The 21,867-nt window shown below is 40.6% G+C and overlaps 1 protein-coding gene across 1 annotated transcript in view; it reads right to left on the reverse strand.

Moving 5' to 3' along the window:
• MGAT4B (alpha-1,3-mannosyl-glycoprotein 4-beta-N-acetylglucosaminyltransferase B) overlaps nucleotides 1-21,867 on the reverse strand; it is a 992,488-nt gene that overhangs the window by 285,541 nt on the left and 685,080 nt on the right. The window contains exon 9 of the mRNA XM_073621056.1: nucleotides 20,686-20,816. Within this exon, the coding sequence (XP_073477157.1) occupies nucleotides 20,686-20,816 (131 nt within the window). The remainder of the gene's footprint in view (nucleotides 1-20,685; nucleotides 20,817-21,867) is intronic.

Raw genomic sequence — 21,867 nt, forward strand, 5'->3', positions numbered from 1 at the left:
GAGGGTCCAGAGGGGGGAGGAGGCACAGAACGAAAAAGAAGGAGAATGTAAACAATATCGGGATTTTTAATCTCAGCAAGGCCACTTTAAGTGAAAATGAAAAATTTGTACTAAATCATGGGCTTAAATATGCACCTGATAAACCATTGAGTAAATTCAATGCTTTTATTGATGTACAGAAATATATCAGGAAGATGAGCATTAAAAGACACTTCCTGTCTCAACCCATTGCTAGATCCGAACATACTACTAATGGAATTAGATATTCTGCCCTTGCGAATGCCTCGTTATTCAACCCGCCGGGTTTTGTGCCACCATCCATTTCAGTTTTTAAAGATCTAGTCTTGAATGATCTGGAAAAATTGAAAATTCGGAGGGATCCAAACAATCAGAAATTTCAGGACGGGTTGAAAACCCTTAAAGATCGGGACGACATAATCGTTCGCCCTGCTGATAAGGGTGGAGGGATAGTTGTCTTGGACAAGGTTGCCTACATCTCAGAGATGAGGAGAATTCTTTCGGATACTGACACATACTTTCCCCTTCCTCATGATCCTACTGTCAGATATAAAAGGGAATTGCAGAAACTTATTGAAAAGGGGTTTAACGAACAACTGATTAACAAAAAAGAAAAAGCCTTTTTGGTCCCTATGGCTCCCAGGATTCCGGTAATTTACTTTTTACCAAAAATTCACAAAAGTTTAGTTAACCCACCTGGGAGGCCCATTATCAGCGGGCTAGATTCTGTCACTTCCCGTATTGGGAAATATATAGATGGATTTTTACAACCCCTGGTATCCCAGACCCCTTCTTTTTTGAGGGACTCTTCCCAGGTCTTACAGATACTGGATACCTTGGTGTGGAAGGAGGGTTACATCATGGCTACTGCCGATGTGTCCTCTTTGTATACCATCATATCCCACTCAGATGGTATGCATGCAGTTGAGACCTTCCTTGGTAGAGATGACCAACTGGCCCCCCCACAGAGGGAGTTCATCTTACTCCTGCTAAGGTTTGCCATGATGCATAACTACTTCTGGTTTGGGGGTTCTTGCTACCTCCAAACCAGAGGTGTAGCCATGGGCGCAAAATTTGCGCCCAGTATGGCTAATCTGTTCATGGCCAAGTGGGAGGAGGATGTCGTCTATGCTGACAGACGGCCAGAATTGGTGTACTGGGGCAGGTATATAGACGACATCCTCCTCCTATGGGATGGAGATGAAACATCATTGACCAATTACATGCAGGAGCTGAATCAGAACACCCTTGGTATCTCTCTGCAATTTGAAATGAGCAAGGTTGCTATCCATTTTTTGGATTTGAATATACGGATCTGTGACAATAAATTTACAACCACCACTTTTTTCAAGGAGACAGATCGTAATGGCTATATTAGTCAGGGGAGTTGTCACCATCCCTCCTGGTTAAAAGCGGTTCCTAAAAGCCAGTTTATTCGCCTAAGGCGTAATTGTACCTTTAAACATGACTTTTTGATGCAGGCCTCTGACTTAAAAACCAAATTTGTGGAGAAGGGGTACTCTGGTGCAGACTTGGACAAAACCATAAATGAGGTTGCTGGCTTGGATAGGGCCAATATGATAAAGGGCACAGATAGAACCACTAAGAATAATAATATTCATGAGTTTTCTTTAGTGACCACCTACTCTCGACAACATTATGATATAAAGAAAATTCTTAGAAAACATTGGGCCGTGTTAAAAAACGATAAAGTGTTGGGCCCATCCTTACCTGAACGCCCACAAGTTATCTATAGGGGAGTACCCCCCCTAAGGCTGCAGGTTGCCCCTAATGTTCTTGATGCCCCCAATAGGGTCTCCTTTTTTCAGAACTCAAAAGGTTTTTTCCCATGTCGCAAATGTAAAGTGTGTCGCATAAATGGCGATAAAAATAGGAAAACTTGTCAATTTAAATCTAACTCCACCACAAAGGTCTATGATATAGATACTTTCATCACCTGCACCTCAAAAAATGTTGTGTACTTATTGACTTGTCCATGCGGTCTACAGTATGTAGGCCGCACTATGAGAGCCATGAATGTGCGAATAAAGGAACATATAAAAAACATAAAGAAAGGTTTTCCTAAGCACACGGTCTCACGTCACTATTTAGAATGTCATAACAGAAATCCAGTAGGGACTCTGATTACCGCCATTGATCGTTTCACACCCCATTGGAGAGGTAGTTACACCAAGAGAGAAATCTCGAGGTTGGAAACGCGATGGATACACACCCTCAAATGCTATACGCCATATGGGTTAAACGTAGAGTGGGATGTTAATAGCTTCATTAATAACAGTTAGCATCAATACACTCTTTTATTCATTCTATTTATTTTTTGTTTTTTCTCCTTTATTTATTTGCAAATCTTGGGTCTAGGTCAGTTTTTTAAAACAATATTTTTTAAAACAATATTTTTTGAAAACAATATTTTTAAATGATGTTTACAATCATCTGTATTGATTTTAACACATATATTGATGTATATTGCATGCATGTATTTTTATTGAAGTGTGTGCGATTAATCGCATTCACAATGTCTATTGCTTAGTTGCATGTGAGTCGCTGGTTTGTTATACATAGGTTAGTGTTTTTATCCCATGTAGGCACTGATTTGTTATACAAAGTCTAGCGTTTTATTCTATGCCTTTGATCTATACTGCATGACAGGCGTTAATCCCATAGCTTATCTGTGCGGGTGTTAATTCTCTTCCATTTTTTATTGTGTATATTGAGTTATATGATATCAGGTTTTTGTCTGATCAATCAAAAATACATTTTTAGCCTTTTTCATGTCCCTGAGCCGGACCGCACAGCCGGCGCTCTTCCTCGTCACCTGTTCATGCTTATCTGGCATTTTTCAATTTTTTCTGTTCACTGAGAGATAGGTTAACCAATGAGGTGGCACTGAGTCATCTGTTGCCATCCTCTTTTTCTTCCTATCCTCTGTTTTTTCTGATTGGCCGTGTGCTGTCATCAGTTGCTAACCAGGTTTATCCTGTTAGCACCAGGGCACTCTGCACAAGACACACATCCTACCCAGCTGTTAGTGATGAGTTTGATTATATCCCCTCTGATCCACCCACTAACCATACCATATATATAGCGTGCGGTTGTAACTGTAGCCATGCCTCTGAAGACATCTGTTACGATGAAACATGTCAGGCAGGTTGACATCCGTACGCTGATTGCTGCAGCCGTTTGTTCCTATCATTGATGCATGCTGTTTTAAGCTTCAACTGTAAGTTACTATAATAAAAGTTTTTTTATCTATCATTACGGGCTTCACTATGGGTCCTTCATTTTCTTTTCTCGGATATATGATGACTACATGCCTGAATGCCTAATTCTGAAGTGACCATTGGGAGATGTTTATATGTGAAGGAAATCCCACGGATGTTGTGGTCTGATGAGGGGTTCCAGTGGGCTGGATTTGCTGGATGCTATTGAGAATTTATCATCTATGCCTAATCCTTAACACCTTCTGGTAAGCAGACTACATTACCACGTGGTGACGAGTGAATCTTTCTACATCTGCACAATATATTTGGTGATTGGATTCCTCCCACTCTTCAATTTCATTTTTGAACTTTTCAGCGCCGCAATAATTTTTATGCATGTGACTTTTTGTTTGTTATCTACGAACTTTGCTGGCCGCTTGCTTTTTTCAGTTCAGCGCGAATTTTTACTTGTTTTATGCCATTATTGTTTTGATATATTTATTTGCTGCTGTTCTTCTATTGCATTACATATTTAATGTAATTTATTAAGGTGACTATTATGGATATCTTCGAGTTTCGTAGCTCTAGATGCATTGATCTTAAAGATGTTTTTAATGATGCTGCTGATCAACAGAATAATGACTTGGGAGGTCTTTTTATGCGTTTAAAGAACCTCATGGTTGCTGAAATACATGGTAACTGGGATGTTGCCTTTCTAGAAAAATATTTGGATGATCAAATGGTTCCTAGAAGCCTCAGGTTTGAGGTTTCACCCCATGAAGATGACACTGATATCCCTGGGTGGTATAAATATTTCAACGATGTTGGATTGGATCTCTTACGCTTTCTAATAGGGAGAAAAAGGAGAAAACTTAATAAATTAGACGAAGAGATCAGTGAGGTTAAAACCAAATTAATACCCTATAAGGAACTAGATGAATATAGAAATAAGTCTGACAACCTTAAAAAAACTTTGGAAAAAGAGGATATTGATCAGAAATTTAAGAAAAAGAAAAAGTATTCCAGAGATCAGGAGGATTACAGAACCAATCAGGTTTTTAAATGGCAAATTAGAAGAGCTGCTATGGCTAATGGAAATAATGAGTCTCTGAATAGACCACACGTTGAATCCACTTCTATGCCTGTGATTCCTTCCCATCATGCTGGCAATTCTCGGGGGAGTAAGCCCGGGAATGGCTGGAAGAAGGTGGGTCCTAGAAAAGGACCTAAACCAAGGCAGCCGCGGACTAGGACCCATGATGGGAGGGAAGGTCACGTTCAGTATAGCCATCCACCTAGGAATAATTCTGCTAATTTTCCTACTAACAATTATTATGAACCCCTTAATAGGGAATACACTGACCACTATGATGGATATGACAATCGAATTATTGTGGATCATCCATCACAGCACACTCCCAGGGCTGGTTATCACACCAGGGAACGCTCTAATTGGGATTCTCCTGGTTATTATCCGCCTAGAAATTCTCAATATCCACCTAGAGGTCCTCCACCCCCCCTGGGTCCACCTTCCACCCCTTTTTTTCCGAAGGGTTCCCAAAAGAACAAGAGGGACGGCGAACCAAAAGAGGGTCCAGAGGGGGGAGGAGGCACAGAACGAAAAAGAAGGAGAATGTAAACAATATCGGGATTTTTAATCTCAGCAAGGCCACTTTAAGTGAAAATGAAAAATTTGTACTAAATCATGGGCTTAAATATGCACCTGATAAACCATTGAGTAAATTCAATGCTTTTATTGATGTACAGAAATATATCAGGAAGATGAGCATTAAAAGACACTTCCTGTCTCAACCCATTGCTAGATCCGAACATACTACTAATGGAATTAGATATTCTGCCCTTGCGAATGCCTCGTTATTCAACCCGCCGGGTTTTGTGCCACCATCCATTTCAGTTTTTAAAGATCTAGTCTTGAATGATCTGGAAAAATTGAAAATTCGGAGGGATCCAAACAATCAGAAATTTCAGGACGGGTTGAAAACCCTTAAAGATCGGGACGACATAATCGTTCGCCCTGCTGATAAGGGTGGAGGGATAGTTGTCTTGGACAAGGTTGCCTACATCTCAGAGATGAGGAGAATTCTTTCGGATACTGACACATACTTTCCCCTTCCTCATGATCCTACTGTCAGATATAAAAGGGAATTGCAGAAACTTATTGAAAAGGGGTTTAACGAACAACTGATTAACAAAAAAGAAAAAGCCTTTTTGGTCCCTATGGCTCCCAGGATTCCGGTAATTTACTTTTTACCAAAAATTCACAAAAGTTTAGTTAACCCACCTGGGAGGCCCATTATCAGCGGGCTAGATTCTGTCACTTCCCGTATTGGGAAATATATAGATGGATTTTTACAACCCCTGGTATCCCAGACCCCTTCTTTTTTGAGGGACTCTTCCCAGGTCTTACAGATACTGGATACCTTGGTGTGGAAGGAGGGTTACATCATGGCTACTGCCGATGTGTCCTCTTTGTATACCATCATATCCCACTCAGATGGTATGCATGCAGTTGAGACCTTCCTTGGTAGAGATGACCAACTGGCCCCCCCACAGAGGGAGTTCATCTTACTCCTGCTAAGGTTTGCCATGATGCATAACTACTTCTGGTTTGGGGGTTCTTGCTACCTCCAAACCAGAGGTGTAGCCATGGGCGCAAAATTTGCGCCCAGTATGGCTAATCTGTTCATGGCCAAGTGGGAGGAGGATGTCGTCTATGCTGACAGACGGCCAGAATTGGTGTACTGGGGCAGGTATATAGACGACATCCTCCTCCTATGGGATGGAGATGAAACATCATTGACCAATTACATGCAGGAGCTGAATCAGAACACCCTTGGTATCTCTCTGCAATTTGAAATGAGCAAGGTTGCTATCCATTTTTTGGATTTGAATATACGGATCTGTGACAATAAATTTACAACCACCACTTTTTTCAAGGAGACAGATCGTAATGGCTATATTAGTCAGGGGAGTTGTCACCATCCCTCCTGGTTAAAAGCGGTTCCTAAAAGCCAGTTTATTCGCCTAAGGCGTAATTGTACCTTTAAACATGACTTTTTGATGCAGGCCTCTGACTTAAAAACCAAATTTGTGGAGAAGGGGTACTCTGGTGCAGACTTGGACAAAACCATAAATGAGGTTGCTGGCTTGGATAGGGCCAATATGATAAAGGGCACAGATAGAACCACTAAGAATAATAATATTCATGAGTTTTCTTTAGTGACCACCTACTCTCGACAACATTATGATATAAAGAAAATTCTTAGAAAACATTGGGCCGTGTTAAAAAACGATAAAGTGTTGGGCCCATCCTTACCTGAACGCCCACAAGTTATCTATAGGGGAGTACCCCCCCTAAGGCTGCAGGTTGCCCCTAATGTTCTTGATGCCCCCAATAGGGTCTCCTTTTTTCAGAACTCAAAAGGTTTTTTCCCATGTCGCAAATGTAAAGTGTGTCGCATAAATGGCGATAAAAATAGGAAAACTTGTCAATTTAAATCTAACTCCACCACAAAGGTCTATGATATAGATACTTTCATCACCTGCACCTCAAAAAATGTTGTGTACTTATTGACTTGTCCATGCGGTCTACAGTATGTAGGCCGCACTATGAGAGCCATGAATGTGCGAATAAAGGAACATATAAAAAACATAAAGAAAGGTTTTCCTAAGCACACGGTCTCACGTCACTATTTAGAATGTCATAACAGAAATCCAGTAGGGACTCTGATTACCGCCATTGATCGTTTCACACCCCATTGGAGAGGTAGTTACACCAAGAGAGAAATCTCGAGGTTGGAAACGCGATGGATACACACCCTCAAATGCTATACGCCATATGGGTTAAACGTAGAGTGGGATGTTAATAGCTTCATTAATAACAGTTAGCATCAATACACTCTTTTATTCATTCTATTTATTTTTTGTTTTTTCTCCTTTATTTATTTGCAAATCTTGGGTCTAGGTCAGTTTTTTAAAACAATATTTTTTAAAACAATATTTTTTGAAAACAATATTTTTAAATGATGTTTACAATCATCTGTATTGATTTTAACACATATATTGATGTATATTGCATGCATGTATTTTTATTGAAGTGTGTGCGATTAATCGCATTCACAATGTCTATTGCTTAGTTGCATGTGAGTCGCTGGTTTGTTATACATAGGTTAGTGTTTTTATCCCATGTAGGCACTGATTTGTTATACAAAGTCTAGCGTTTTATTCTATGCCTTTGATCTATACTGCATGACAGGCGTTAATCCCATAGCTTATCTGTGCGGGTGTTAATTCTCTTCCATTTTTTATTGTGTATATTGAGTTATATGATATCAGGTTTTTGTCTGATCAATCAAAAATACATTTTTAGCCTTTTTCATGTCCCTGAGCCGGACCGCACAGCCGGCGCTCTTCCTCGTCACCTGTTCATGCTTATCTGGCATTTTTCAATTTTTTCTGTTCACTGAGAGATAGGTTAACCAATGAGGTGGCACTGAGTCATCTGTTGCCATCCTCTTTTTCTTCCTATCCTCTGTTTTTTCTGATTGGCCGTGTGCTGTCATCAGTTGCTAACCAGGTTTATCCTGTTAGCACCAGGGCACTCTGCACAAGACACACATCCTACCCAGCTGTTAGTGATGAGTTTGATTATATCCCCTCTGATCCACCCACTAACCATACCATATATATAGCGTGCGGTTGTAGCTGTAGCCATGCCTCTGAAGACATCTGTTACGATGAAACATGTCAGGCAGGTTGACATCCGTACGCTGATTGCTGCAGCCGTTTGTTCCTATCATTGATGCATGCTGTTTTAAGCTTCAACTGTAAGTTACTATAATAAAAGTTTTTTTATCTATCATTACGGGCTTCACTATGGGTCCTTCATTTTCTTTTCTCGGATATATGATGACTACATGCCTGAATGCCTAATTCTGAAGTGACCATTGGGAGATGTTTATATGTGAAGGAAATCCCACGGATGTTGTGGTCTGATGAGGGGTTCCAGTGGGCTGGATTTGCTGGATGCTATTGAGAATTTATCATCTATGCCTAATCCTTAACACCTTCTGGTAAGCAGACTACATTACCACGTGGTGACGAGTGAATCTTTCTACATCTGCACAATATATTTGGTGATTGGATTCCTCCCACTCTTCAATTTCTTTTACATGATTGTTTCCATGATCGTCGTTACTGTTGTATAATTTATATATGTTTTTATTGTTATCCAAGACAGAATATTCTTATCGTTTCAATTACAACATTTAGTTAAACGGTACAAGTTTTCACTTGAGAGCCATTGACATTAGCTGGGCCCACGGTCTAAATCATTTTGTAAAGTTGGGTCTACTGATGGCACGCTTGTCAAACAATCTTTCCGAAATCAACCAGTTTCGGCTAAACTTCTGTGCGTGTATGGCCAGCATACAGTAGCATAGACCAATATATGTATTTATTTTATTGAAACCATAACTATATTAATTGGTAGTGATTATATTGCCTGGAGTTTGGCATTTAATGTACAGGAGGGGAAGTGACACTAAACTCTGGTTTAATGTATTCTTAAAGTGATTTGAAAGTCAAAAAGTTTTTATTTTTCTCTGCATTAAGGTAATAAAACCCCCAAAAAAGAATACTACTTGTCCTCCTCCATCCCTAAACAACTATATGCTTCCTCTTAAGATCCAGCACTGTCCTGGTTGCAGCACTGCTCTCCCCTGCTCCTGGTCTCACAGGAGACACAGGCAATAGCGGGAGCCCTGCTACTAACCATCACTCTCCTGTGAGGAGTGAGGGGAGGCTGGGCTCACTGGGGCTGTGCGTCTATAGATGCACACAACCTGGATTGAAAGCTTGCTCGCCTGTAGCGAGCACCAGCGGGGAACTCCAGAAGAGGAGGTAAGGGACACCTCTGTGCAATATCATTGCTCAAAGCAGGTAAGTATAATATCTTTTTTTTTTTTTTAATAAAAAAAATAGCCTTTACAATCACTTTCATTTTAACCACTTAAAGGGGTTGTAAACCTACGTGTTTTTTCACCTTACTGCATCCTATGCAGTAAGGTGAAAAAACACCTGGCAGTGATTGGCCCCCCAGCCCCCCCCCCCCCCCGTTTTACTTACCTGAGCCCTGGAACTTGACCCACTGGGAAGCACTTTCTTTCTGCCTGGGGTTCTCGGCTCTTGATTGGATAGGTTGATAGCAGCGCAGCCATTGGCTCCCACTGCGGTCAATCAAATCCAATGACGCGGGTGCCGGGGGGTGGGGCTGAGTCATGCATTTGGCCTCTATGAACGCCGAATGCTGGTCTCGGGAGCGCAGCCGCAAGGTAATCCCCCAGGGACCCCAGAAGAGCAGGTTTGGGGCCACTCTGTGTGCAAAACGAGCTGCACAGTGGAGGTAAGTATGATATGTTTGTTATTTAAAAAAAAAACGAACCCTTACAGTCACTTTAAGGAAGAGGCCTATTGAAATTGACACCTTCACAAGTTACAAGTTAAACACGTTAACAAGTTAAAATAATTTTTTTGCTAGAAAATTACTTAGAACCCCCAAACATTATATATTTTTTTCAGACACCCTAGAGAATAAAATGGTGGTCATTGCAATACTTTATGTCACAATGTATTTTTGCAGTGGTCTTACAAACTTTTTTTTTTTTTTAAAAATGCACTTTTTTGTAAAATAAGAATGCAGTAAAGTTAGCCCAATTTTTTTCTATATTGTGAAAGATGATGTTACGCTGAGTAAATTGATACCCAACATGTCATGCTTCAAAATTGCACCCGCTCGTGGAATGGTGACAAACTTTGGCACTTAAAAATCTCCATAGGCAACGTTTAAAATTTTCTACAGGTTACCAGTTTTGAGTTACAGAGGAGGTCCTATGCTTACAATTATTGCTCTCGCTCTAACGATCGAGGCGATACCTCACATGTGTGGTTTGAACACAGTTTTCATATGTGGGTGTGACTTACGTATGCGTTCACTTCTGCGCGCGAGCTCGGAGGGATGGGGAACTTTAAATTTTTTTTTTGGTTTTCTTATTTATTTTATTTCTACACTGTCCTTGTTAAAAAAAAAATGGATCACTTTTATTCCTATTACAAGGAATGGAAACATCCCTTGTAATAGAAAAAAAGCATGACAGGACCTCTTTAATGTGAGATCTGGGGTCAAAAAGAACTAATTTCTCACATTTACACTTAAAAGCACTAAAAAAAAAAATTGTCCCTTTAAGGCCGTTGGGCGTAAGTGACAATTGACGTCGCTGCCATCATCCAATGGCATAGAGTCGAGTGGGGGCCATCATTCCCTTACTCAACTTAGTGCCAAGCAGGGGTCAAGTTCAGACCGTCTCCGCCGCTACCGACGGATCCGGTAAACGGCAGAGACGATCGGGATGCGGAAGAAGGGGGATGGGCACCTCTCCTGCCGCTGATAAAAGTGATCTTGTGGCAAATCCGCCGTGGAGACCACGTTTATGGACCGCCCACCTTTGAAGAAAATACCAGGGTTATGGCAGCTATCTGCTGCCATAAAGACAGTATTTAACGTCAAAGGACTGACTTATATTGAAGGAGGGTGGTCCAGAAGTGGTTAAAAAGTCCCATCTATTGCTCCCCTCGAAATCTCTAAATTCCTTTCTTTGCTGCTGTGATCTGACTCCCTGTTGGAGGGTGGCTATGTTCATTCTCCATGGTTCCACTGTATGTAGGATGGAAGCCACCCTCTTGCTCGCTCCTTAGATGGACTATGGGATTTGTAGCATGCATAGAGCAGTGCACATGACCACACCTAAAGTGCTCTACTTGTTCTAAACAAGCAGAAGTGATGGGGAAATGGGGAGGTTTGGGATTTCACAAGGGACGTTACAAGGAGGCAGAAAAACAAAAACAATTTTATGAAAAAAATTGATTACAGGACCATTAAAGGTGTTGTAAACCCCCCCCCACGCCAAAAAAAAAACAACCTTGTAAGACAAAGGCATAATGAGCTAGTATGCATCGCATACTAGCTCATTATGAAATTTTCGCCTTAGAACAAAGCCCTCACAGTGGCGCCCGCACACCGCTGAGAGGGCTGACATCCTGCCCAGCTTTTCTTCCGTGTTTGCGGGCTCCGATGCTGTGATTGGTCAAAGCCGCAATGTCGTTACGGAGCCGCCAGTTATGGCAGAGGGCCCTGAAGAAACGGCATGGGCGGCTATTCCTTTATAGCGCATGCGTCGATGTAATCGGCACAGTATAGTGCTCTCCAAAGACATGCTGGTGAGTTAATTGGCTTCTGTCCAAAATTGGCTAGTATATGAATGTGAGTTGGGACCTTGGATTGTGGGCTCCTTGAGGGTAGGGACCGATGTGAGTATGCAATGCATGTGTGGAGCTCTGCGTAAATTGATGGAGCTATATGGCGCTATAGATAAAAATACCTTATATGGGTACCTTAGATTAAATAAATATATAATAGATGAGCATCTTAATGAGACACAATGTACAGGGATAGGGACAATTGTAGACACTCACCCACACTCAGGTTGAACTGGATGGACTGGTGTCTTTATTCAACCTTACTAACTATGTAACTATGTATACAGCAAATATCCCCAAACTGTGCAAGTTTAGGAGATATTTAGTTTACTTTCTCTTTAAGTAGTGGAAGTATATTATTTTTGGAGAATATGGATTTAGTTTAGTGTCACTTTAAGCACAAAAATGAATTATGTTGGTAAATGCAAATATTTAAATGTATGAACTGGCACAGGGAGCTTACACTTTTGTAATATTCCTGACCATAACTGACAACCTCAAAGTGAATAACTTTAATACAGTTTGGAAATGGGGATCATTCATTATTGTTACTTTTTGCATGGAACATATTGAAGCTAAGTGACTTCCCACCATTATTTATTACAGTCTTATGCAATAATACTGCACAGTGTCTATAGTCAGTCACATTTGAAGGAAATCAAATTAATACAAATTTGCTTATTTAAGTTTTCATCTCTGCAGTCAATATTCACTTGAAGCGCAATGTTCTCATTTCAAACATTTCTGTGTTTGACTGTTATTGCTTTCTAATGTCTGCAGGAATACCCAGTAGTGTGTTATCCCTGGAAGACCTTCTGGATAGCAGCTATGAAAAGATTTTCTATTCCTAAAATATAAAATACGGTACTCAGAGAAGAGAGATGCATTAGGCCAAGTAGCTGCAATATGAGAATGGGGGACAAGCTATATGTCTAGAAACGTATTAACAATGCAGGTTAAAGGTAGTCTGTTAAGCTAATGAAAGAATTGGCAAGAAATATTTTTTTTTCTCTGCATTCATTAACGAGCATATAGAAATTAGTGTTTATGGCAAGAATGGCTACATAATCCAGCTTCTAATTATCTAAAGAACTATGAAGTATGAACTCTTGTAAGATTGAATGACTTATGGTTTACAACACCTAGTCCTATGTTAATATATAACCCTTGGAGGCCAAGATCCGCCTACAGGTACTGGTTCTCCAGCAGTCTGTAGGAGAAATGGCAGCACAGATTTGTATAAGGGTAATAGCAGTGATCTCTACTATCCCAATAGTTTTGTGTCCCAGGTTCTATTCCCACTAATGCAGTACAACCAAGCAAACAGCAACTTTTACTCTTCTGGCTCAAGGAACAGTCTAAGGGTTGCCCTTCAGAAGTTTTATTGCGGAGTAACTTGGATGGGGATTAGGGAGCTGTGGCATACTCCAGAACACTAACAAGAATGCTAGGACACTATTCCCTTAGCAGCAGCTTTTTAACACAGTCCTCCAAGTATTAGGACATGAGGTGGGTAGCGCTGGTACACCATTAACAATGTCCCAAGCCAGGCAAGCCTTAAAGTGATTGTAAACGATCACCTTGCAAAACAAATCATTTTGTTTAAAATAAATTAAAGGCAAAATAATTGGTGTATAAATATAAAAAAAACCTTATAAATACCTTTTTCCCCCTTTATATAAGTGATCACTTTCCCTCTGTACTCAGCTGCATTAGAACTGGGGGGAGGAGAAGCAACAGCACACTGAGCTTCTCAGTGAACGGCTGTGCTGGGGGGGGCTGGGATTGGGGGACGACAACAAGTCTGATCATTGGAAGAGAGCGGGCTGAGTTCCCAGTATAGCAAGAGAACTGACCACGGTGTGTTCTCCTGCTTAGTGTGGTCAGTTTTTAATAGGAAAGCAGAGGGACTGGCAGGAACACCAGGGATTTCACACAAAGGAAGCAATACAAGGAGAAAAGGATACTTTTTCATACTAGTACATGGTACAGCAAGCACATGTCAGGAATATAAAATGTTTTGGTAACAAACACTTTACCTGAGTGTGGCAGGGGTTGGCAGCAGTAACAGTCACAAGGATCCCATTCTCTCTCTGGGCTGTCCTGATAACTTGGATTTCTCATTCAGGCCCCAGCAGGCAGACTCCTATGAAGAGTTCCCAGATAAGATCCCTAGTGGCACCCCTATTCTGGCTCTCAAGGACTTGTAGAACCATGGGCCCCCAGATTAGCTCAGCTAAACAAGATGGCCAGGAAGGCTGGCAGCCCTCCTGGCTGGGGACCTCCCCTCCAGGGAAAGAACCCTGCTCTCTGAATCTCAATTTATGCACTCACCCACCATCTTCTGGGCAACACCTTCCCAGGGATTGGCTTGAGTTACATACATATTCAGTCTGCTTATCTGACTCTCATACCCACTATGTTTTAGAAAGCTCCAGAAAATGGTGAAGCAGTCAGACTTGCAGCCTGCAGAGCCCAGAGCAGCCTAAAGCAATCATACACAGCTCTGCTGGTTACAGGAGAGCCAAACTAAATTTGCCTAAGCAAAAATCTAGCAGGCTAACAAGGACAGTGTTACACTAATTTATCATGTCCCCAGATTCTCACTTTCTGCAGTATGTATCCAATCTCCTTCATAACCTGTAGTGTATACAAATCGCACTAATTCTACAGTCTGAAAGTCCTTTTATTACATATACCAAAAATTATGTATGGCCCTTTAGTGATGTCAGGGGCCACAGCAAAGGTCCCTATACCTTGTAAGTTAAACACTGCTTTAAGCATCACAAGCACAGGTTTAAGAGCTAAGACTCCTATAGAAAATATGTAATGATGTCAATATTCCTAAATTGACAATCTGATCCAACTGCATGCTCCTCCAATACATGTTTTTATCTAGAGCACTCCAGGTGCCCAAAAACCTGGATTGATCTGTTCTGATGGTGCTGACTTCAGGATGGAAAGCAGCATTTTGGTCCACCCCAATATCCACAATCAGCCAAGTGAGGTTGCCTGTCACACCCAATCCACAATAGAAGGGACAGGAAGAGTAATGGGGAGGACAAAAGTTCCAGATCCCCACCTAATATAGTTGGTCTGGGCCTTACTAATGGGCTCTGTGTGTTTGTGCTCATAGGGTTCTGTAGAAAAAACAAAAAGTCTACCTGAATGTTCCTGCAACTGAACTGCTGGTTCAGGAAATCTGACAACGCTATAGATATGTTTTGACCTGGGCATGTTTGTTACTTTTGGATTGCACAATATACTAAGTTTACTACATATATCTCAAGGCATGTCAGTCACATGACACTTCAGTTGTAAAAGCAGGATATTTCCTAAAAGCATAACTGGACAGACAGGCAAAAAACATTTAATTAAGTGTTCTTGCATAGCAAGACCACTTACTGTTATCTCACATATATATTATTGCTTTAGCAGTCCCACTATTGTTATTCGTCTTTATTTATTATTTATTATTCCGTACGTTTTTTGGCTCTGCGTAACTTCTGCATACTTTCAGCTATTAAAACCATTCAACTATTAAAATGTTCGTCTCTTTCAGCTGATGATGGGACTTTTTCAACTTTTTTTCTACTATTTATACTTTTTAAAATATTAAGCTTTTTATCACTTTTTTTTAACACTGAAGTCAATGGGAGCATGCTTCAGATCCTTAAATCTTCTTCAGCTCCCAAAAGCTTCAGCTCCTTCATACTTTCACCTACAGACGCCAAACTTTAAAATGTTCACAAAATATTCAGCTATCTGGCTATATCTTTTCAGTTTGATATCTTTTACAGTTTTTGTGAAAAAGCTTTTTGTTTAGTGGTCATTTCAGGAAATCTTAGCCATTAAATAGAGTGTACTATGTTGCTTTTGTTGCCATGGTTACCAAAGCTTCTGTTATACACGGGGGGGGGGGGGGTGGCTGGAGCATCTCAGCTCTGATTACAGAGCCCGGGGGAGGGGACAGACCAACCATGTACTGATTTATAATAGAGGAATATGATGGGGCAGTTTTGATGGGGCAATTATGATGGGGCAGTTTTGATGGTGGCAATATGATGGGGCAGTTTTGATGGGACAATTCTGATGGGGCAGTTTTGATGGGACAATTCTGATGGGGCAGTTTTGATGGCAATATGATGGGGGCAGTTTTGATGGTGGCAATATGATGGGGCAGTTTTGATAGGGCAATTCTGATGGGGCAGTTTTGATGGGACAATTCTGATGGGGCAGTTTTGATGGCAATATGATGGGGGCAGTTTTGATGGTGGCAATATGATGGGGCAGTTTTGATGGGGCAATTCTGATGGGGCAGTTTTGATGGTGGCAATATGATGGGGCAGTTTTGATGGGGACAATTTTGATGGGGCGATTCTGATGGGGCAGTTTTGATGGCAGTATGATAGGGGCAGTTTTGCTGGGGGCCGTTTTAGCAATTCAGCTATTCAGCATTCCCACGCATTTTCCCCAGGAAATGCATTTTCTAGTTAGTGGGAATGCTTTAGCAGTCCCACTATTGTTATTCAATTTTATTTATTTTTATTTCGTTATTATTCCGTACGTTTTTCGGCTCTGCGTAACTGCTGCATACTTTCAGCTATTAAAACCATTCAACTATTAAAATGTTTGTGCTTTCAGCTGATGATGGGACTTTTTCAACTTTTTTTCTACCATTTATACTTTTTAAAATATTAAGCTTTTTATCACTTTTTTTTTACATTGAAGTCAATGGGAGCATGCTTCAGATCCTTAAAATCTTCTTCCGCTACCAAAAGTTTCAACTCGTTCATACTTTCACCTACAGACGCCAAACAAACTTTAAAATGTTCACAAAATATTCAGCTATCTGGCTATATCTTTTCAGTTTGATATCGTTTACAGTTTTTGTGAAAAAGCTTTTTGTTTAGAGGTAATTTCAGGAAATTTTAGCCATTAATCAGAGTGTACTGTGTTGCTTTTGTTGCCATGGTTACCAAAGCTTCTGTTATACACAGGGGGGGAGGTGGCTGGAGTATCTCAGCTCTGATTACAGAGCCCGGGGGAGGGGGCAGACACACCATGTACTGATTTATAATAGAGGAATATGATGGGGCAGTTTTGATGGGGCAGTTTTGATGGGGCAGTTTTGATGGTGGCAATATGATGGGGCAGTTTTGATAGGGCAATTCTGATGGGGCAGTTTTGATGGGGGCAATTCTGATGGGGCAGTTTTGATGGGGGCAATTCTGATGGGGCAGTTTTGATGGTGCAATTCTGATGGGGCAGTTTTGATGGCAGTATGATGGGGCAGTTTTGATGGCGGCCGTTTTAGCAATTCAGCTATTCAGCATTCCCACGCATTTTCCCCAGGAAATGCATTTTCTAGTTATTATTTATTATTTAATTTTATTCCGTATGTTTTTTTGGCTCTGCATAACTTCTGCATACTTTCAGCTATTAAAACCATTCAACTATTAAAATGTTCGTCTCTTTCAGCTGATGATGGGACTTTTTCAACTTTTTTTATACTATTTATACTTTTTTAAAATATTAAGCTTTTTAACACTTTTTTTTAACATTGAAGTCAATGGGAGCATGCTTCAGATCCTTAAAATCTTCTTCCGCTCCCAAAAGTTTCAACTCCTTCATACTTTCACCTACAGACGCCAAACAAATTTTAAAATGTTCACAAAATATTCAGTTATTTACAGTTTTTGTGAAAAAGCTGTTTGTTTAGTGGTCATTTCAGGAAATTTTAGCTATTAAATAGAGTGTACTGTGTTGCTTTTGTTGCTATGGTTACCAAAGCTTCTGTTATACACAGGGGGGAGGTGGCTGGAGCATCTCAGCTCTGATTACAGAGCCCAGGGGAGGGGACAGGCACACCATGTACTGATTTATAATAGAGGAATATGATGGGGCAGTTTTGATAGTGCCAATATGATGGGGCAGTTTTGATGGGGCAATTCTGATGGGGCAGTTTTGATGGGGACAATTTGTATGGGGCAATTCTGATTGGGCAGTTTTGAAGGCAATATGATGGGGCAGTTTTGATGGTGGCAATATGATGGGGCAGTTTTGATGGTGGCAATATGATGGGGCAGTTTTGATGGGGCAATTCTGATGGGGCAGTTTTGATGGGGACAATTTGTATGGGGCAATTCTGATTGTATAGTTTTGATGGCAATATGATGGGGCAGTTTTGATGGGGCAAATCTGATGGGGCAGTTTTGATGGTGGCAATATGATGGGGCAGTTTTGATGGGGCAATTCTGATGGGGCAGTTTTGATGGTGGCAATATGATGGGGCAGTTTTGATGGGGCAATTTTGATAGGGCAGTTTTGATGGCAGTATGATGGGGGCAGTTTTGATGGGGACGGTTTTGATGGGGGCCGTTTTAGCAATTCAGCTATTCAGCATTCCCACGCATTTTCCCCAGGAAATGCATTTTCTAGTTTATTATTCCGTACGTTTTTTGGCTCTGCGTAACTTCTGCATACTTTAAGCTATTAAAACCATTCAACTATTAAAATGTTCGTCTCTTTCAGCTGATGATGGGACTTTTTCAACTTTTTTTCTACCATTTATACTTTTTAAAATATTAAGCTTTTTATCACTTTTTTTTAACATTGTAGTCAATGGTAGCATGCTTCAGATCCTTAAAATCTTCTTCCGCTCCCAAAAGTTTCAGCTCCTTCATACTTTTACCTACAGACGCCAAACAAACCTTAAAATGTTCACAAAATATTCAGCTATCTGGCTATATCTTTTCAGTTTGATATCTTTTACAGTTTTTGTGAAAAAGAGGTCATTTCAGGAAATTTTAGCCATTATTCAGAGTGTACTGTGTTGCTTTTGTTGCCATGGTTACCAAAGCTTCTGTTATACACAGGTGGGAGGTGGCTGGAGCATCTCAGCTCTGATTACAGAGCCCGGGGGAGGAGACAGACACACCATGTACTGATTTATAATAGAGGAATATGATGGGGCAATTATAATGGGGCAGTTTTGATGGTGGCAATATGATGGGGAAGTTTTGATGGGGCAGTTTTGATGGTGGCAATATGATGGGGCAGTTTTGATAGGTCAATTCTGACGGGGCAGGTTTGATGGGGCAATTCTGATGGGGCAGTTTTGATGGGGCAGTTTTGATGGTGGCAATATGATGGGGCAGTTTTGATGGTGGCAATATGATGGAGCAGTTTTGATGGGGCAATTCTGATGGGGCAGTTTTGATGGGGACAATTTTAATGGAGCAGTTTTAAAGGTGGCAATATGATGGGGCAGTTTTGATGGTGGCAGATTTGATGGGGGTAGTTTTGATGGTGGCAATTCTGATGGGGCAGTTTTGATGGGGCAATTCTGATGGGGCAGTTTTGATGGGGACAATTTTTATGGGGCGATTCTGATGGGGCAGTTTTGATGGCAATATGATGGGGGCAGTTTTGCTGGGGGCCGTTTTAGCAATTCAGCTACTCAGCATTCCCACGCATTTTCCCCAGGAAATGCATTTTCTAGTTTTTCTTATTATAGCCAAATTTACCACCCTAACTCCTCCCACAGCTTTTACACTACATAGACAGTAGTATACCGAAACATGCGGATTGTTCCCGATTAGGGTGCTATTACTTTGTGGAACGTTTCGCCGAATGGTTCACAAAATATCGTCGTTTTTGTGGCGAAATTGGTCCCATAGGAATGAATGGGGAAATGTTCAAAACTAGAGTGGGAGGTGACAAAAGCTGAAAAATCAGGACATGATTTCTAAACTGCCACCACTCCCTCATTTTCAAGCCCACCTACACAAATCTTATATCAAAACATTCAACTATCCCTGCTGCCACTAAACATGTCCATAGCTAAGCCATAGTCCTGATAGTTTTCACAATATGACCATTTGTTTGCAACTCACGCCGTGCATTGACATTCATTGAGACTCCACTCTAGCCACTTCAAATCTGAAGGGCAATATCTAAACTGCGACTGTGCCTTCATTTTTAATATTTCAGAGACATACTATGCATCAAAATCTAGGTGGTCTGGGTCTTGTGATTCGCATAATATAAAGCTCTTCATTGTAGGATTTATAGTTTTTAAAATACAACCATTTGAACTACTGCACAGTTATTACAGCTATCATGATCCTGTGTATTGTGTTTTGAGCAGTGGTTGTGAAGCATAAACAGGGCATGAGCGTTGCCAGGAAACAGTGGTTGTAAACACTGATTATCATCAAACAGATAGCACACCTTCACCTCCATTCTACGCCAAGATGCTGAGACCCCCCAAATGCATGTGGTCATACCTTCATCTGCTAGGCTTGATAATGCTGCTAATGTTTTTATAAATGTATGTTTTAATGTAACTGTGAAGCACTTTGGGCAACAACGTTGCAATTAAATGTGCTATATAAATAAATAAAAGTTAAAATGCATTTCTCACTCTATCAAGCTTGTCATGTGCACTTTTTAAATTTGATCAATCAATTGCTTAGTGTAATGTTTACTATCTTTACTCACTCCAAACACTCCACACAGGTACTCTGCCCCAGTCCAACCTTTCCACAGTTACTCCAGCCACTCCAACCACACAACAGTTACTCAAGCCACTCCTCCCAGTTACTCCTCCCACTTGAGTTGTAGACTAATGGTCGAGGCAAGAACACTTCACACAATTTCCCCAGAAATTGTAGCTTTTCTAGACTTTTAAAGAAGACTGTTGGGTACAGTATATCTTTGACTGTACAATTCAGCATATTAGGGGGCCAATTGGTTTTCATGCACAGCTACTCAAGATTCTGGCTGCTCCAGCTGATAAATTCCCCTCAATATCCACTTTTGAGGATAAGCACAACTACAATCAAAAGCTTTGTATGTAAAGGAATTTTGTTATACTGTCATTTTTATATTGCTGACTACATTACATACCTTGCAATTAAGACATATAAAAATTGAATTGTAAAAAGTTTGTCACATGCCACTTGTTTCATTCCACTGTATAGTCCAGAATCATAAATATGATGTTATGTCAAGGTAACAAAATACAGCTGGTGATGCACCATCTGTACATAACACCCATGGACAAGCAAATTTTAACATCAAACTCAATCATAGGCTCATTACTTACAGCATCTTTTTCTGGATTGCACACTTTCACCCACAGGATGTGATCGAGGAGCCAGTCAATTGGCTTGTCTTTGTAAAACATGAGGATAAACTCGACAATCAGGCTAAGGTCCAGAGACTTGAAGAGCTTTCCTGATAATAAGAGAAAATTTTGTTTACTTAGATTTCTCTTCTCCAGTTACAAAGAAATTATAAATATGTTTTCAAAATATCCACTCCAGATCATAGTGTTTGGTGAATAGCATTTTCACTGCAAAATTGAAGGCACTTGAGCAATAATGGCAGCAATCAAACATAGAAGATCATAAAGAGATCAATAGAGGTACAAGCAGACAGTGTGACGGTAATTCCAGAAATACAGAGTTGGTAAACAAGGCTAGAATACATATTCAAATTTATCAAGAAACCAATATGTTCTTATCTTTGTTATTGATTTCTACAGTTTATTTTTCCACTAGACAGCTGATTCTTTCACATCCCCCACAACTAATGAGCAATAGTTAACCTGGTTCTGCTCTGCACAGCAAGAACTACAGGTCTTTACTCCTTAACTACAAGAGCCCCTAAATCTAGCTATAGGTTCCTTAGGTCAAATTGCCTTTCAAAAATGTATATATTTTCTATATGTTCCATATAGAATAAGGAGAGGGGAAAAAAAAGCTTATACAAAAAAATTGTCCTGTTCATGACAACATTTTCCAAATAAAATATGTTTTTTTTTTTCTTTTTATATGACTTTATATAAAATGAACAAATGAAAATGCAATAAAAGCTTATTAGAATAGCTAAGGGTAGTAGATGAGGACGGTAATAAGGGATAATTGGGATTAAAGTGAAAGGCCATGCAAAATCTAAAATCCCTGCATCCATAGACACCAGGGATCTAACACTAACCTCTCTATCCCTGTAAAGATAAGATGAGTATACATACCATTTTGGAAGCCAAACTGACCCGCTCCGACCCGATCTCCAGCGCCAGAAATTCTGCAGAGGACAACAGCTGTGAAATGAATGGGACGGGACGTCACACATAGAGTTACTATGGGGCTTCCGTAGTCCTCCGTCTCCTCTGCACCCGCCTACACAGAGAAGCCATGGCTGACAGCTCAGCGTGGGAACAAGTCGGAGCGGGTCAGATCGGCTTCCAAAAAGCTATGTACACTCGTTTTTTTGTTTACAGGGA

This window comes from Aquarana catesbeiana, linkage group LG03 (genome assembly GCF_042186555.1).
Source record: "Aquarana catesbeiana isolate 2022-GZ linkage group LG03, ASM4218655v1, whole genome shotgun sequence".
Taxonomy (NCBI): Eukaryota; Metazoa; Chordata; class Amphibia; order Anura; family Ranidae; genus Aquarana; species Aquarana catesbeiana.